At 43.0% G+C, this 19,351-nt stretch overlaps 1 protein-coding gene across 4 annotated transcripts in view; it reads right to left on the bottom strand.

The window, feature by feature from the left end:
* Positions 1-19,351, bottom strand: part of PAFAH1B1 (platelet activating factor acetylhydrolase 1b regulatory subunit 1) — a 109,558-nt gene that overhangs the window by 40,492 nt on the left and 49,715 nt on the right. For all 4 annotated transcript variants that reach the window (XM_065532582.1, XM_065532581.2, XM_074018215.1 and 1 more), the window contains one exon: positions 15,280-15,502. In XM_065532582.1, the coding sequence (XP_065388654.1) occupies positions 15,280-15,311 (32 nt within the window). In that variant the 5' untranslated portion in view covers positions 15,312-15,502. The remainder of the gene's footprint in view (positions 1-15,279; positions 15,503-19,351) is intronic.

Raw genomic sequence — 19,351 nt, 5'->3', positions numbered from 1 at the left:
TATAAATATAAACATAAACATCTGAAATTTAGATTACAGTTATAGTCTTATTTCAACCTTACTATCCAATTCATTCATGTACTTTGCTTCTGTGGCCCCATGTTAATAAAATTCAAATTCACACAGGTAAACAGTGCAAACAGTACCTGTGTGATTTAAACAGCTCAACTTGCAGTCTCAGAGTATTCTGCAATTAAACTGAGCCAGAAGATTTAAAAAGGAGTGGGAAATACCTGTTAGAAAGCTGAGTCACTAACAAGATCTAAAAATTCCTTTCATGCCTTTCTATAGATCACAAAGTCAGGCAAAGACTACCCAAATCTTAAACTAAGCCCTAGAACTATCTGGCATCTGACACCACTGCATGAACATGTGCAGCTGTAGTATATTCCCATGTACAATGCGAAGTGTGCGGGCAGGTGCAGACCTTCAGTGTATTTCACACAGGCCAGGGAAAAACCACTCTCCAATCACTGCCAAGTATGTATGATGTTCAAACAGATTCACAGGAGAAACCCTGAATACCTCAACTAACGGCAGAGGTCAGTTTTTTAAAGCAAGAAAGCAAACAACAACAACAAAAAAACAAGCTTAAAAATATATTACAGTCATGAAAAGACATGGAGAAATGTTTTTGGTTTTTTGTTTTGTTTTTTTGAGACGGAGTCTCGCTCTGTTGCCCAGGCTGGAGTGAGTGGCGCAATCTTGGCTCACTGCAAGCTCAGCCTCCTGGGTTCACGCCATTCTCCTGCCTTGGCCTCCCGAGTAGCTCGGACTACACACGCCCGCCACCACACCCGGCTAATTTTTTGTATTTTTTTAGTAGAGATGGGATTTCAGCGTGTTAGCCAGGATGGTCTCGATCTCCTGACCTCGTGATCCACCCGCCTCGGTCTCCCAAAGTGCTAGGATTACAGGTGTGAGCCACCGAGCCCCGCTGAGAAATGTTAAGTACAGATTGCTAAGTCAACACAGCCAATCTGAACAGGATACATGCTATATAACTGTAATTTTCTGGAAAAGACAAAATTATGGAAACAGTAAAAATATGAGGGTTTTAGGGAGGCAGGGAGGGATGAATAGGTGGAGGCTGAGATTTTTAGGGCAGTGAATTTATTCTGTATGATTGATGGATATTTAATATTAGGCATTTGTCAAAACCAACAGAATATACAACAAAAAGAGTGAACTCTAATGTCAACTGTAGATTTAGTAATAATGTGTCAATGTTGGCTCATCAATTATAATAAATATACCACATAAATGTGAGATGGTAACAGTAGGGAAAACTGGGGAAAGGCAAAATTAAGAGGTGGGGCATGAGAAAAGGCATATTGGCACCCTCTACCAACTCACTCACTCTATTCCCAAATCAGAATTCCTATGGAAAACATTTAAGGCTTTTTGGGAAAATAATTTGAGAGAAGCAAGGTGGTTTACAAAACAAAAAATTTAGGAGAATTTATCACCTCATATTGAAATGTATTTTTCTTTTGTTTTGCGATGGAGTCTCACTCTGTCACCCAGGTTGGAGTGCAGTGGTGCGAGCTCAGCTCACTGCAGCCTCTACCTCCCTGTCTCAGCCTCCTAAAGTAACTGGGATTACAGGCAGGCGCCACCATGCTCAGCTAATGTTTTTTTTTTTTTAGGTAGAGATGGGGTTTCGCAATGTTGGCCAGGCTGGTCTTGAAACCCTGATCTCAGGTGTTCCACCTGCCTCAGCCTCCCAAAGTGCTAGGATTACATGCGTGAGCCACCGCACCCGGCCAAAATATATTATTAATATAAAGCTACAATAATCAAGAGTGTTCTTCTGGCTCCTGAAAGCACAGCAAGTCCAAAAACCAATGCAAGGTTTTATAAGAAGGTGTTTTCAGATCAATAAGGAAAGGACTATTCAATAAATGTTTGGACATGTGGATAATGACTCAGAGAAAAAGCACTTGAATCCCTTCCTTGTATAATCCACAAACATAAATTCCAGATGGCTTAGACATTACTATAAAAAGAAACGAAAACAAAAATGCCTTAAGAAAGTAAAAGTGAATACTTATGTAGTCATGAATTGCGAAGGTCTTCCCAAACATGAATCTAAAGGTAGTATCAAGGAAAACAGTTTTACTCTGTAACACTTCTTTGCAACATATGAACATGAGTGACTTAGTACACTAGTCCTCTTATGAATTGACAAGAAAAATGTAAACACTACAACAGAAAACAAAACAAAACAAAAATGTAGCAACACCCCAAACAGGCAATTCACAGAGTAAGAGAATGGCATTATACACACAGAAAAAGTTTTGAATTCACAATAATTTTAAAGAAAAAAAATTGTATCAATTGTAGGATTACTTTTACATACCCACAAAAAATTTGATTTTTTCAATTAACTTACTTTTTTTTTTTGACACAGAGTCTTGCTCTGTCATCCAGGCTAGAGTGCAGTGGCATAAGACCTCCCCAGATCCTCCCACTGAAGTCTCCCAAGTAGGTCCCAAGACCGTGCCCGACATCCCTATATATTTTTTTTGAGATGGAGTCTCGCTCTGTCGCCCAGGCTGGAGGGCAGTGGTGCAATCTCGGCTCACTGCAACCTCCACCTCCCAGGTTCAAGTGATTCTCCTGTCTCAGCCTCCCGAGTAGCTGGGATTACAGGTGCACACCACCACGTCTGGCTAATGTTTGTATTTTTAGTAGAGACGGGGTTTTGCCATGCTGGTCTTGAAAATCCTGACCTCAGGTGATCCACCTGCCTCAGCCTCCCAAAGTGCTGGGATTACAGGCTTGAGCCACCACCCCTGGCTACCAGACTATTTTTTAAACAAATTTTTTGTAAAGATAAAATCTTGTACCTACATTGCCCAGGCCCATCTCAAACTCCTGCCTCAAGCAATCCTCCCTCCTTGGCCTCCCAAAGTACTGAATTCCAGGCCTGAGCCACAGTGTCTGGCCTGTTTTAAGGCCTTTCTTCACACAGAAGTTTTCTATTTTGATATAGTCAAACTTACCACTCTTCCTTTTGTTTCTACATTTTATACCTTGAGGAAGTTCATTTCTACCCAAAGTCTATACTTTCTCTACCACTTTATACTGTTATTCTGTATGTGTTCAACATTAACACTTTTAATAATACCACCTTTATCCCATTCTAAATTTCATAAATGGGCATGTCTTTCAACTTGGTTCCCCTAACCTATTTGCCTATTCCACATTTTACAATCATATTTGTGTATCTGATAGATTCAGTTCCTTTCCCATCTATCATTTAAAATACTCATTTTTCTCTTCCAAATGATTTTTAAGATCAAGCTGGTCAAGCTAATGAGAAATTTAGTTTGAATTTTGATTGGGATTGCATTTTATTATTTTAAGAGTTGTGGTATCTGTCCAATACTGACTTTTTCATCCAGAAACAAGGAAAAAAATCTTTTCTACTGTATTATCCAATAACAAGAACAGTTTATTATTTGAGACAGAATCTTACTGTTGCCCAGGCTGGAGTGCAGTGGCATGATATCCGCTCACTGCAACCTCCCTGCCTCCTAGGTTCAAGCAATCCTCCTGCCTCAGTCGCCCAAGTAGGTGGGACTACAAGCACACACCACCACGCCTGGCTGATTTTTGTATTTTTAGTAGAGAAGGGGTTTCGTCATATTGGACAGGCTGGTTTTGAACTCCTTATCTTAGGTGATTCACCCGCCTCAGCCTTCCAAAGTGCTGGGATTAAAGGTGTGAGCCACTGTGCCTGGCCAAGAACAGTTTATTTTTGTATGCCATCTTGTTTCAGGTCACCATACTAAACCCATTATTATTAATATTTTTTGAGACAGTCTTGCTTTGTTGCCCACGCTGGAGTGCAGTGGCATGATCTCGCTCCCAGTTTCAAGCAATTCTCCTGCCTCAGCCTCGGCATCCCAAAGTGCTTGGATTACAGGTGTGAGCCACCCCGCCTGGCCCTGAACCCATTAATTCTCATTGTTGGTTCCCTTAGGTTGTCACTGTAGATGCTGTCACCTATAAATGTTTGGTTGCTTCCTTTCCAATATTTCTAATTCTTTTTGTGGCCTTACTACATGAGCTGGAATCTCAAACACCTAAAACAGATGCAGAGATACAGGAACTCTTAGTTTCTTGCTGACTTTAATGGGAATGCACCTACTATTTCTACTTTAATGTTTATTGTATATTTCTGGTAGGTAGCCATAATCAAGTTAAGAAAATATCCTGTTATTTTCTACAGGGTTTTTTTTTTTTTTAAACAATCAGGAATAGGTACTAAAAATTATCATTTTCTACATCTTTCTGGATTAATCATATGGTGTTTCATTTTTTTTTTTTTTTTAGATACAGTCTCACTCTGTTGAGTGAGTGCAATGGCACGATCATGCCCCCTGGGTTCATGGTCTCCCACCTCAGCCTCCCAAGTAGCTGGGGCTACAGGTGTGCGCCACCACGCCCGGCTAATTTTTTGTATTTTTAGTAGGGATGGGGTTTCACCATGTTGGCCAGGCTGATCTTGAACTCTTGACCTCAAGTGATCCACCTGCCTCGGCTTCCCAAAGTGCTGGGATTACAGACGTGAGCCACCATTCCCAGCCATAAATTTCTTCATGTTGAACCAACCTCGTAATCATGGGGAAAACTGTATTTGGTGATAGGATCTGGCTGTGACCCCACCCAAACATCATCTTGAATTGTAGGTCCCAGCTGGGCGCGGTGGCTCAAGCCTGTAATCCCAGCACTTTGGGAGGCCGAGGCGGGCGGATCACGAGGTCAGGAGATCGAGACCATCCTGGCTAACACGGTGAAACCCCGTCTCTACTAAAAATACAAAAAGAAATTAGCCGGGCGTGGTGGCGGGCGCCTGTAGTCCCAGCTACTCCGGAGGCTGAGGCAGGAGAATGGCGTGAACCCGGGAGGTGGAGCTTGCAGTGAGCTGAGATCGCGCCACTGCACTCCAGTCTGGGCGACAAAGCGAGACTCCGTCTCAAAAAAAAAAAAAAAAAAAAAAAAAAAAAAAAAAGAATTGTAGGTCCCATGATCCCCGCGTGTGGTGGGAGGGACCCGGTGGGAGGTAACTGACTCATGGGGGCAGTTTCCCCCATGCTACTCTAATGACAGTGAGCTCTCAATGAGATCGGATGGCTTAATAAGGGGATTCCCCCTTCACTCGTCTCTCATTCTTCTCCTTTCTGCCACTATGTGAAGAACAACATGTTTGCTTCCCCTTCTGCCATTATTTTAAAGTTCCTGAGGCCTCCCAGCCATGTTGAACTGTGAGTCAATTAAACTTCTATCCTTTATAAATTACCCAGTCTTGGGTATGTTTTTATTAGCAGCATGAGTGAACAAATACACTTGGCCATGCATAATGCTTTTCATATTCTACTGGATTCCACTATTATATTATTTAGTATGTTTATATCTGAGTTCACAGAAAGAATTAGACTGTAACCTTCTTGTTCTCCTTTTTGAGACAGGGTCTTACTCTGTCACCCAGGCTGGAATACAGCAGCATGATCTCAGCTCACTGCAACCTCTGCCTCCCAGGTTCAAAATACTCTCACACCTCAGCCTTCAAAATAGTAGCTGAGATTACAGGTGTGCGCCACCAACCCCAGTTAATTTTTGTACTTTTATTTTTTTGAGACAGAGTCTCACTCTGTCTCCCAGGATGGAGTGCAGTGGCACAATCTCGGCTCACTGCAACCTCCACCTCCTGGGTTCAAGCGATTCTCATGCCTCAGCCCTGACCCAAGTAGCTGGGACTACAGGTGTGCACCACCACACCCAGCTAATTTTTGTATTTTTAGTAGAGATGGGCTTTCTCCATGTTGGCCAGGATGGCCTTGAACTCCTGACCTCAGGTGATCCACCTGCCTCAGCCTCCCAAAGTGTTGCGATTACAGGCGTGAGCCACTGTGTCCAGCCACTTTTTTTTTATTTTTAGTAGAGCCAGGGTTTTGCCACGTTGGCTAGGCTGGACTCAAAAGACCCACCCACCCTGGCCTCTCTGAGTGCTGGGGTTACAGGTGTGAGCCACCATGCCTGGCCTTGCCCAGTGTTTCTATGAAGGTGGTGCCCGCCTTATAGAATAAGCTCCTAAATTTACTACCTTTATGTCCCGGAAAAGACAATGGAATCTGGGAAGTAAATGGTCCTTAAGATTTGAAAAAATTAGCATCTAGGCTTAAAAACTGCCTGGGCTTGAAGTCTTTAATGTTACAATGTCCTCTACATTTAATTATCTATTCAAGTTTCCTACTATTTCTTGAACCAATGTTATCACATATTTTCCTAGAAAAAGCACCCAGGTCATTTAGATTTTCAAATTTATTTATTTATTTATTTATTTATTTATTTATTATTTTTTGAGAGTCTCACTCTGTCGCCCAGGCTAGAGTGCACAACCTTGGCTCACTGCAACCTCCGCCTCCCAGGTTCAAGCGATTCTCATGCCTCAGCTCCTGAGTAGTGGGGACTACAGGCGTGTCCACCACACAATAAAAATACAAAAAAATACATTTTTGTATTTTTAGTAGACATGGGGCTTCGCCATGTTGGCTAGGCTGGTCTCAAACTCCTGACCTCAAGAGATCCACTGCGCCCGGCAGATTTGCAAATAGGATAACGTACTCTCATAAGTTTGAACATCATCTGAATTCATTTTATGTTGAATTTCTCATTCCTATATAGTTCATTTATGTCTTTTCTCTTTATTAAATTGGTTTGTCTATTTTACTGGTCTTTTTAAAAAGCTAGTTTTGGTTTTATTAATTAAGTTTACTGGACTATTTTCTGTTTTATTAAGGTCTGCTTTTATTATTATTATTATTATTTTTTTTTTTTTTTTTGAGACGGAGTCTCGCTATGTGGCCCAGGCTGGAGTGCAGTGGCGGGAACTCAGCTCACTGCAAGCTCCGCCTCCCGGGTTCACGCCATTCTCCTGCCTCAGCCTCCCGAGTAGCTGGGACTACAGGCGCCCGCCACCTCGCCCGGCTAGTTTTTTGTATTTTTAGTAGAGACGGGGTTTCACCGTGTTATCCAGGATGGTCTCGATCTCCTGACCTCGTGATCCGCCCGTCTCGGCCTCCCAAAGTGCTGGGATTACAGGCTTGAGCCACCGCGCCCGGCCGCTTTTATTATTAATTCTTCCCTTTCCTGCTTTCTTTAGACTTATCTTGTTGTTCTTATTCTTAAATTGAATACATAGTTCATTTTTTGTCATTATTTTTACAAAGATTCACTGAAGACTTTCTGTAGGCTATGGTGGCTGTATCTGGTAAGTTTTTGTTGTCAGTACCCTCATTATTACTGATGTCTTCAGTTCCTAAGTTTTATTTTAATCTCAACTCCGCAGCTATTTAGAAACATACATATATTTGGCCGGGCGTGGTAGCTCATGCCTGTAATCCCAGCAATTTGGGGGGTCCAGGCGGGTGGATCACGAGATCAGGAGAGCGAGACCATCCTAACACAATGAAATCCCGTCTCTACTAAAAACACAAAACATTAGCCAGGCGTGGTGCCATGCGCCTGTAGTCCAAGCTACTCGGGAGGCTGAGGCAGGAGAACCCAGGAGGCGGAGGCTGCAGTGAGCCGAGATCGCGCCACTGCACTCCAGCCTGGGTGACAGAGTGAGGCTCCGTCTAAAAAAAAGAGAAATATATATATTTTTGAGACAGTCTCCCTCTGTCCTCCAGGTTGGAGTGCAGTGGTGCAATCTCGGCTCACTGAATCTCTGCCTCCCAGGTTCAAGTGATTCTTGTGCCTCAGCCTCCCGACTAGCTGGGATTACAGGCATGCGCTATCGCGCCCAGCTAATTTTTGCATTTTTAGTAGAGGTGAAGTTTCACAATGTTGGCCAGGATGGTCTCCAACTCCTGACCTCAAGTGATCTGCCACCTCAACCTCCCAAAGTGCTGGGATGACAGGCATGAGCCACCGCGCCCGGCCCCAGATTTACATTTAAATCTTATCATAAGACAAATTTTCTTTACTTGATGAACACTTCTGTTTTTGTTTTCTGACAGGATCTTGCCCTGTTGCCGGGGTGGTGTGCAATGACATGATCATGGCTCACTGCAGCCTCAACCTCCCAAGGTCAAGCAATCCTCTTGCCTCAGCCACCTGAGTAGCTGGGACTACAGGCATGTGCCACCACGACTGGCTAATTCTTGTATTTTTTGTAGAGATGGGGTTTCACCAGGTTGCCCAGGCTGGTCTTGAACCTCTGTGCTCAAGCCACTCTCTCACTTCGGCCTCCCAAAATGCTGGGGATTATAGGTGTGAGTCACCACACCTGGCCTGATGAACATTTTAACTTATTTATCTAAAGCTCTCCACACATTTAGTCATCTGAAATTAGGTTCTCCTCTTTCACTTCATTTTTATTCAAATTAAAAGCTCTCTTGTGGGTCATAATGTCATAATGTTTAAATACTTATCCTGATTATGACGGTAGTAAGTGTGACTGCAGTGAGTTCATACAAAGCATCTGGAAGATCTGAATTGACTCAGAAATAACAACGACTAAAAAACAGATATAGCTCCAAGTAACACAAAGGTACACTTATACAGGGTTATGTATTATATACAGTATTATTTGGAGTTACAAAATATTGAAAACTACCTAAATATACCAAACACGGGAGACTGCTTGAATACATTAAGGTATAAGTAGAGAACTAGGTGCTACATATACAACTGTTTTATTTATTTATTTATTTTTGAGATGGAGTCTCACTCTTGTTGCCCAGGCTGAAGTACAATGGTGTGATCTCAGCTCATCGCAACCTCCACCTCCCAGGTTCAAGTGATTCTCCTGCCTCAACCTCCCAAAGAGCTGGGACTACAGGCGCCTGCCACCAAGCCCAGCTAATTTTTTGTATTTTTAGTAGAGATGGGGTTTTGCCATGTTGGCCAGGCTGGTCTTGAACTCCTGACCTCAGGTGATCCACCCACCTCAGCCTCCCAGAGTGCTAGGATTACAGGCATGAGCCACTGTGACCAGCCTACAACTATTTTAAAGAGAAAAATGAGGAAAAGTTTTATGAACTTACATGGAAAAAGTTCCAGGAGATACTGGATTGGTAAGATAAAAAAAAAAAGAGCAAGAGAGGCCCAGTGGCTTGAGCCTGGAACCCCCGCAACTTGGGAGGCTTGGGCCCAAGAGTGAGACCACCCTGGGCAACATAGCAAGACTTCATCTTCACAAAAAAAATTTATAAATAAAAAATTAGCCAGATGTGGTGGCAGGAGCCTGAAGTCCTAGCTGCTCAGAAGACTGATGTGGGAGGATCACTTGAGCCCAGAAATTAAATGCTGCACCACTGTATTCCAGCTTGGGCAAAAGAGGTTGAATCTGTCTTTAACAACAACATCAAAAAAAGCCAGGTATGGACCGGGCACGGTGGCTCACAACTGTAATCCCAGCACTTTGGAAGGCCAAAGCAGGTGGATCTCTTGAGGTCAGGAGTTCAAGACCAGTCTGGCCAACATAGTGAAATCCTGTCTCTACTAAAAATACAAAAAATTAGCTGGGTGTGGTGGTGCCCACCTATAATCCCAGCTACTCAGGAGGCTGAGACACAAGAATCACTTGAACCCAGGAGGCAGAGGTTGCAGTGAGCTGAGATCGCCCCACTGCACTCCAGCCTGGGCCACAGAGAAAGCCTCTGTCTCCGGGGTGGGGAGGGGGAAGCCAGGTGTGTTGGCTCGCACTTATAATCCCAACACTTTCTGAGGCCTAGGTGGGAGCATCACCTGAGTCCAGAGGCAGCCTGGGCAACACAGTGAGACCGTCTCTACAAAAAAGAAAGAAAAATTAGTTGAGTGTGGCCAGGCGCAGTGGCTCATGCCTGTAATCCCAGCTATTAGGGGGGCAGAGGCAGGAGAATAGCTTGAGCCCAGGAGTTCGAGACCTGCCTGGGCAATATAGTGAGACCCCATTCTCCACAAAAGGGGGAAAACAAAAAAGGCAAAGGAAAAAATTAGCTGAGCATGGTGGCATGGCATGTGTCTGCAGTCGGAGCTACTCAGGAGGCTGAAATGTGTCAATCGCTTTAGCCCAGGAGGTCAAGGCTGCAGTGAGCCATGATCATGCCACTGCACTCCAGTCCAGACTGGAAGACAGAATGAGACTCTGTCTCCAAAACCAACCAACCAACCAACAAACAAACAAAGAACATATATAGTATGCTACCTTTTATTTAAGAAAGAGGGAGAAATAAGAAGACATATATCTCATATTTTTAAAAACAATAAGCTTGATTCCCTCAAGGGATGAAAGGAGTTGGGGGTAACATGGTGGAAGGGATTCAGAAGAGAATAACACTTCTGGGTATATGTTTTTCTAAAAAAAATTAAAGACAGGACAGCGGGGAGTAAGGGGGAGGATCAAAATAAGCAAGATGAACTCAACTATATTTCAAATGAGTAATACCATCATGCAAAGAGGGAAAACAACAACAAAACAAATTCTAAGTAACCTATTAACACATTTGATGATCATGTCGTGGGCAGGACAGGCAGGAGTAGAGCTGCATACGCATTCTCAATCCGTTCCCGGATGTTTGGTCTTCGTAGAAGTATGAGGGAAACAATTCTAAAACTATTTTAGAAGTAGAGGTTGAGTATCTCTTATCTGAAATGCTTGGGATCAGGAGTATTTCAGATTTCGACATTTTTTCTAAATTATGGAATATTTGCATATATCTAATGAGGTATCTCGGGGATAAGCCTCAACCAAGTCTAAACACAAAATTCATTTGTTTCATAAATGCCTTATACATACAGCCTGAAGGCAATTTTATTTATTTTTTTCTGAACACTTATCCCCAAGTTCTAATGAAGGTAATTCTATACAATATTTTAAATAACATATGCAACTGGTCACATGGGGTCAGTCAGGTGTGGAACCGTCCATTTGTAGTGTCATGTTGGCACTCGAAAAGTGTCGGATTTTGAAGCATTTTGGATTTTTGGACTTGGGGTGCTCATTCTATATTACAAAATTGAGCAAATGAGTCAATCTATTGATATTATTGGGAGTCAGGGTTCTCGCTATGGAAGAAAAGGGATATAAATAAATGGAATGAGAGAAGATAAAGAATTTTGTGGGGACAGACCAGAATTAGAAGCATCACTGTAGCCTAATGATTTCTAAAGTAAGTATGTGTACATGTAGGTACTTATCAGTGGTTTTCAACTGGTGACATTGGCAATGTCTGGAGATAACTTTCTTTGTAGCATCTAGTGGGTAGAAGCCAGAGATGCTGCTAACAACCAACATTATACAAGACAGCCCCCACAACAAAGAATTATTTGGCCCAAAATGTCAATCTTGCCAAGACTGAGAAAACACTTGTATATGTCTCTACCAGGGTGTCGGTATATGTATTCATACATGCATGTATTTTCTACCTCTGTCTCTACTTAAAGGGCTCAGAAGCAAAGACATCCCAGTAATAATGTCCATACCTAGTGCCCATATCTTGGTCTCTAATACATATCATGCGCCACTAAGAACCAAAGCTTGTTGGGAGAAAGAGCTGATTCTAGAATTAAGGCAGGATAGGTACATAGTAAACCTGGAACATCTTGTTATTCTAGAAAGTAAGGAAGTAATCCCCCAAAATGATAGAAGCATACAAAAGTATCAACTAAGGGGGCTCTCACGGGCCAAACGAGGGACAATTCAAGTACGAAAACAGTGAGAACAGTGATGCATGATAAACGATGGAAAATACGAGAACTCATGAGTTCACATCAATGATGAAAAGACAGCCGGGCGCGGTGGCTCACATCTGTAATCCCAGCACTTTGGGAGGCCAAGGTGGGCGCATCATCTGAGGTCTGCAGTTCAAGACCAGCCGGGCCAACATGGTGAAACCCTGTCTCTACTAAAAATACAGAAACTAGCTGGGCGCGGTGGCAGGTGCCTGTAATCTCAGCTTCTTGGGAGGCTGAGGCAGGAGAATCTAATAACCCAGGAGGCAGAGGTTGGAGTGAGCCAATATCTCATCACTGCACTCCAGTCTGGGCAACAGAGTGAGACTCCAAAAAAAAAAAAAAAGGAAGGAAGGGAGGGAGGGAGGGAGACAAGTAAATAAAAAGAAAAAGAAAGAAAGAAAAGAAAGGCAAGTAAATAAAGAGAAGAAAAATAAAGTCCCTTGCTTACAGCAAAATGATGAGTGCTGCCTGTAGTGTGGAATGAGTGGTGGTGAAAATCACCACTCTATAAAAACCGCTGTAGTAATGATGGTTCAGGCGAGACTCATCAATAGACGTCAAATCCAGAAGGGAAATACTGACGGAAAACATTAATGTTTGTATGGTCTTAAAAGTACTTCCCACTTATTTGTGGTAAAGAAAACAACAGTAACTACACAGTGGAAAAATCAATCATTTTGGTTGAGGATGAAAATTGAGGGGCAGATGACCATATCTCTCTCTAAATGCAACTGTCTTAAGAAGAATACAAACTACTTACGTAGTATTCTGGCCAAGAATGCATAACCTGAATCTAATCATGAGGAAACACTAGAAAAGTACAATATGAGCACTTTGGGAGGCCAAGGTGGACGGATCACCAGGTCAGGAGCTTGAGACCAGTCTGGCCAACACAGTGAAACCCCGCCTCTCCTAAAAATACAAAAAATAAGCCGGGTGTGGTGGTGGCTGCCTGTAATTCCAGCTACTTGGGAGGCTTAGGCAGAAGAATAGTGTGAACCCAGGAAGCAGAGGTTGCAATGAGCCGAGATTGGACCATTGCACTCCAGCCCAGGAGAGAGTGCGAGACTCTGTCTCAAAAAAAAAAAAAAAAAAAAGGACAATATGAGAAATACGCTATTTTAAAACAAAGACTATTCCTCAAAAACATCAAGGTCAAAAAAAAAAAAGGACAAAGAAAAGCTGAGGAACTGTTCCAGATTACGTGTGACTGAAGACACATGAGGGCTAAATGCAATGCCTGGTCCTGGACTGGATGATGCACCAGAGTCACAAAGCACCACGAAAGACATTACAGAGTCAACTGACCAAACTGGAACACGGAAAGTTAAATTTAACAAAACTGCCAGCTATACTGCGGTTTTATAGAATATCCTTATTCTTGGGAACTACTTACGTTTATTTGTGGGAAAAGGTATTTCTTTGATATATGCAACTTACTCTCAAATGGTTTAAGGAAAACCTATTGTGTACTGCACACGCACACCCCCAACACACAGAGTGCAGATGATAAAGCAAATGGTACAAATGTTAACAATGGGTGTATTTCAAAAAACATTAGTATGCTTTGTGTTAATCTTGCAACTTTATAAATTTGAAATTACTTTCAAATAAAAATTGTTGAAAAGCCACATAAATTTTTTTTTTAATTTTAAAAATGTAGAACATACTCATGCCTGTAATCCCAGCACTTTGGGAAGCCAAAGCGGGTGGATCACAAGGTCAGGAGTCAGAGACCAGCCTGGCCAAGATGGTGAAACCCTGACTCTACTAAAAATACAAAAATTAGCTGGGAGCGGTGGCAGGTGCCTGTAATCCCAGCTACTTGGGAGGCTGAGGCAGCAGAATTGGTTGAACCCTGGAGGCGGAGGTTGCAGTGAGCCAAGATCGCACCACTGCACTCTAGCCTGGGCAACAGAGTAAGACTCCGTCTCAAAAAAAAAAAGAAAAGAAAAAGTAGAACATAAAGCCACATTTTCCCGTTTTGGTTTTTTGTTTTTAAGGCTAGTCAGGTGAAGCAGGAGGAGTGGAAAATCCCCCTATGTTCTTCACCTATAAAAATAGAATGCTGGCCGGGCGCAGTGGCTCACACCTGTAATCCCAGCACTTTGGGAGGCCGAGACGGGCGGATCACGAGGTCAGGAGATCAAGACCATCCTGGCTAACACGGTGAAACCCCGTCTCTACTAACATACAAAAAAAATTAGCCAGGCGAGGTGGCGGGCGCCTGTAGTCCCAGCTACTCGGGAGGCTGAAGCAGGAGAATGGCGTGAACCTGGGAGGCGGGGCTTGCAGTGAGCTGAGATCCGGCCACTGCACTCCAGCCTGGGCGACAGAGCAAGACTCCGTCTCAAAAAAAAAAAAAAAAAAAAAGGAATGCTATAAAATACTCTAAAACAGAAGGGGTCAAACCATTGCACACCTCTCTCATTAAAGCATCCGCATTAATTATTTTATTAGCTACCTCATAAAGTTCAAATTCTGTAATGGCCATTGGAAGATAAAAGAAACACAACAAGGCAAAGGAAAGGCATCAGTGATAACAAGAACAAGACAGCTTTCACTTTTCTAAGACATAGATTCCAGACCAAAAAAAAAAGTTTAGAAGAGCTTTGAAGCACCTAACTTCCTATTGAACATAATATTTTAAAAGATAAGCTTCAGGGCAGGGCGTGGTGGCTCATGCCTGTAATCCCAGCACTTTGGGAGGCCAAGGCGGGCGGATCATAAGGTCAGGAGATCAAGACCATCCTGGCTAACACGGTGAAACCCCGTCCCTACTAAAAATATAAAAATTAGTTGGGCATGGTGGCAGGCGTCTGCAGTCCCAGCTACTCGAGAGGCTGAGGCAGGAGAATGGCATGAACCCGAGAGGCAGAGCCTGCAGTGAGCCGAGATGGCGCCACTGCACTCCAGCCTGGGCAACAGAACGAGACTGTCTCAAAAAAACAAACAAAAAAGATACGCTTAGGGTAAAACTTATCCCAACTGACTTGTCTGTTTTGCGTTAAACTTACATACAATCAAGTCACAAGGGTGAATAATGCTGTATCATGGCCGGGCAAAGTGGCTCATGCCTGTAATCCCAGCACTTTGGGAGGCCGAGGTGAGTGGATCACTTGAGGTCAGGAGTTCGAGACCAGTCCAGACAACATGGTAAAACCCCATCTCTACTAAAAATACAAAAATTAGCTGGGCATGGTAGCAGGTTCCTGTAATCCCAGCTACTTGGGAGGCTGAGGCAGGAGAATCGCTTGAACCCAGGAGGCAGAGGTTGAAGTGAGCCGAGATGGTGCCATTGTACTCCAGCCTGGGTGACAAGAGCGAAAAACTCCTTCTCAGAAAAAAATGAATAAATTTTAAAAATAATGCTATATCATAACAAGACTCTGTTTTAAAATCAGACCAAACTGCCTAAACCAATATTGGAACACTAGTAAAAACAGTTTTGATCTTAGAAGAGACCTCCCAAAGCTGTATTTTAATTTACTACTTTCTCTCTCATGAGGGCGATTTTTTTTTAAAGCACAAAACAAAGAAACTTACAGTTCATCTCGTTGTCTCTGGGACAGCACCATCTTGGCTGTAATGTCAAGCTTATCTGATATAGTGGTAATGTCCCTCCTTTGGGAAATCAAAAAGCTTTTTGATCCGTGGACTTATAATTTAAATATGCCACTGAGTGTCTTCCACACAGGGGAAAATGATTCTTTTACAAATGAATCCAACTGGTAACCAGGAGATATTCAACAAGTAAGATTCATTCCACCTAAGGAGAAAGAGAGAAGAAAAAAAAAAAGATTATTTCACTTAAAATTTATTTCTAAATTATTAGTTGTAGTACTCATTTTCAAAGATAAAATTTATTGTGATGTTAGTATAAATATCACATGATGATTTTCAACTTATAGTAAAAGTCAACTAATGTCAAAAACCATACTGTTTTATATCTTTTAAATAATTCAATGAGCCAAAACAGCATTACTTTTAAATTTAACATACATTTACCCAATCCCAATCATGTTAACCTGACAGATACATTTGATTTCAAATATTAACATATAACTCTAAAAGACTGTAATTCTCTCTTAGAGACAAAAAGTAAAATTTCGTATTTACAAAAAAGGTATAAAAGGTAAAACAGATAAGGGTTTCATGAACTGCACAAGCCCAACAGTGCCAACTATAACTGAAGTAACCTTCAACGTTGAATGTTAGTCACCAACAACCTGAGAATGGCCGGTATTTATAACATACACTACTGCTTAGCAATCTTAGGCTTTTTTTTTTTTTTTTGGAGACAGGTTCTCACACAGGTTGGAGTGCGCAGTGCCATGATCACAGCTTATGGCAGCCTTTCCCCTCTGGGCTTAAGCGATCCTCCCACCTCAGCCTCCCAAGCAGCTGGGACTACAGGCACACACCACCATGTCCAGTTAATTTTTAATTTTTTTGTTATAGAGACAGGTCTCCCTACATTGCTGATCTCAAACTCCTATGTTCATGGGATCCTCCCGCCTCAGCCTCCCAAAGTGCTAGAATCTTATGCTCTCTTAACCAATGCACTGAATTAAGAAACGTATTTGAGATGGTCTTATTTAAAATAGAGGCTACCAAATGATATGAAATCAACATATAATGAAGACCCTGTGGGATAACCAATCTAGAAACCTATCATGGACAGAAGAGTTAAAGGACCATTTCCTGAGTACCTTTCAAATGCCATTGTAGTCACTGCTCCAGACACTGGGAATACAGTAATGAATAAGCCAGTGAAGAAAGAAAAATGAGAGGCGGGTATCGTGGCTCACACATGTAATCCCAGCACTTTGGGAGGTTAAGGCAGGAGGATGACTTGAGCTCAGGAGTTCAAGACCAGCTGGGAAACATAGGAGGCCCCGTTTCTACAGAAAATGTTTAAAATTAGGTAGGTGTGATGGTGCATGCTTACTTCAGAAGCTAAGGCAGGAGGAGTGCTCACCACCCAGGAGTTCAAGGTTATGGTAGGTAAAATCATGCCACTGCACTCCAGTCAAGGTGACAAAGCGAGACCCAATTTCTTTTAAAGTGGGGGGGGGGGGGGGGGGCGGGGAGCATACCTTCGGGTTTCAAATATGAGCCCTGAGGCCAGGCATGGTGGCTCACGCCTGTAATCCCAGCACTTTGGGAGGCTGAGGCGGGCGGACCACTGAGATCAGGAGTTTGCGACCAGCCTGGCCAACATGGTGAAACCCTGTCTCTACTAAAAATACAAAAATTTGCCAGAAATCGCTTGAACCTGGGAGGCAGAGGTTGCAGTGAGCTGATATCATGCCACTGCACTCCAGCCTGGGCAACAGAGGGAGACTCCGTCTCAAAAACAAACAAACAAAAAACGAACATGAGCCCTGAGTGACAGAGTGACAGCTCACTATGGCAACTGCTATTCCATTAGAGACCCTCATCTGAAGAACAATTCTAGTAAATAAAAGCAGGAATTTATTTTATAATCCTTAATGACTCTTCTGACCTGGAGCCCAGCTAACTACAAATGACAGCCGAAAGCCATCACTATCACTCCATCTAAATTCTGAGAAATATGATTGGTATCACTAAGAAATAGTGGAAGTGGAACCAAACACAACAAACAACCCAGTAAACCATACTTCTTTGGTACTTAATAACTCCCAATTATTCAAGCGTCACTCTTCTTCATATTTTTCTTTTTTGAGATGGGGTCTTATTTTGTTGTCCAGGCTGGCATACAGTGGCAGCACAATCATGGTTCATTGCAGTCTCAACCTGCTGGGCTCAGGTATCCCCCAACCTCAGCCTCTTGAGTAGCTAAGACTACAGGCATGTGCCACCAACCCCAGCTAATTTTCTCTGTGTGTGTGTGTGTTTTTGTAGAGGCTGGGTTTTGCCACATTGCCTAGGCTGGTCTCAAATTTCTGAACTCAAGCAATCCTCCTGCCTCGGCCTCCCAAAGTCCTAGGATTACACGCGTGAGTCACCATGCCTGGTCCAATTATATAAAGTGAAAATAAGTTATGGCAAAAATCCCTGCTTTAATCAGAAAAAACTCCCCCCATATGATGTATATTACAGAGTCCAATTTAATTATAAACAGACCTCTGCTAGCCAAAAAAGCAAATCAATGTACAAGAATAATGACAGTGTTGTGCATGGTGGCTCATGCCTGTAATCCCAACACTTCGGGAGGCTGAGGTGGGAGGACTGCTTAAACCCAAGAGTTTGAGACCCGCCTGGGAAACACAGCGAGACCCTGTCTCTACAAGAAGTAAAAAAAAACTGGCCAGGCATGGTGGCACACGCCTGTAGTCAGTCCCAGCTACTCAGGAGGCAGAGGCAGAAAGGCTGCTTGAGCCCAGGAAGTCAAGACTGCAGTGAACCATGATTGTGGCACTGTACTCCAGGCTGGGTGCCAGAGAGAAACTCTGTCTCTTAAGAAATAAAAATAAAAGAATGATGACAGTACTGGCACAGTAGGATTACCTAATAATGATAAAACACATACACAAATCATTAAATACATTGGTGTACTGAACAAACTTATTCATTCAACAAACATATAAAGAACACTTAATTTATAGTACGTGCTAGGTATTGTCTTAAATACCATGTTTAATGGGGAAAAGGACTTGGTCTTTTTTTTTGGAGACAGAGTTTCACTGGTTGCTCAGGCTGGAGTGCAGTGGCACAATCTCAGCTCACTGCAACCTCCACCTCCCAGTTTCAAGTGATTCTCCTGCCTCAGCCTCCTGAGTAGCTGAGATTACAGGCAACCACCACCATGCCTGGCTACTTTTTGTATTTTTAGTAGAGACGGGGTTTCACCATGTTGGCCAGGCTCGTTTCAAACTCTTGACTTGAAGTGATCCACCTGCCTTGGTCTCCCAAAGTGCTTGGGATTACGGGTGTGAGCAACTACGCCCGGCTGGACTTGGTCTTTACATTCAAGAAGTTACAGTCTACTGGAAGAGTCAGCCAAGAGGGCAATTAAAACAGCGTGAATAATGTGACAAGTATTGCCACCTGTGGGCGATGGCACAGGGTGAAGCTCAGCAAGCAAACAGGCCACAAAATAAACTCAGGTCTTTATAATTTATCCCAGGGCCAATGGGGAGCCATTAGATAAGTTTTTTAGAAAAAAATCACTCTCATTTACATAGTGAAGAACAGACCAGAAAGGAAGCTTGCAGTAATGAAGGTGACAGATGACAGAGGTCTATGTTAGGACAACAGGAGTAAATAAAGAGAATGAGATGCATTAAAGTTGTTTACTGGGTAAATCTTACAGGACTAGTGACTCAACGTGGACAGTAAGAAAGGGAGAAAGTCAGTCAAGGAGTCAAGTGATTTCTGGCTTACAACTAAGTTGAGATGGAGCGCGGTGGCTCATGCCTGTAATCTCAGGACTTTGGGAGGCCAAGGTGGGTGGATCACCTGAGGTCAGGAGTTCAAGACCAGTCTGGCCAACATGGCGAAACCACCCCGTCTCTACTAAAAATACAAAAATTAGCTGGGTGTGGTGGTGAGCGCCTGTAATCCCAGCTACTTGAGAGGCTGAGGCAGGAGAATCGCTTGAACCTGGGAGGCGGAGGTTGCAGCTGAGCCG

Source organism: Macaca fascicularis, chromosome 16 (genome assembly GCF_037993035.2).
Source record: "Macaca fascicularis isolate 582-1 chromosome 16, T2T-MFA8v1.1".
NCBI lineage: Eukaryota > Metazoa > Chordata > Mammalia > Primates > Cercopithecidae > Macaca > Macaca fascicularis.
This window is presented reverse-complemented; position numbering and strand designations above follow the sequence as displayed.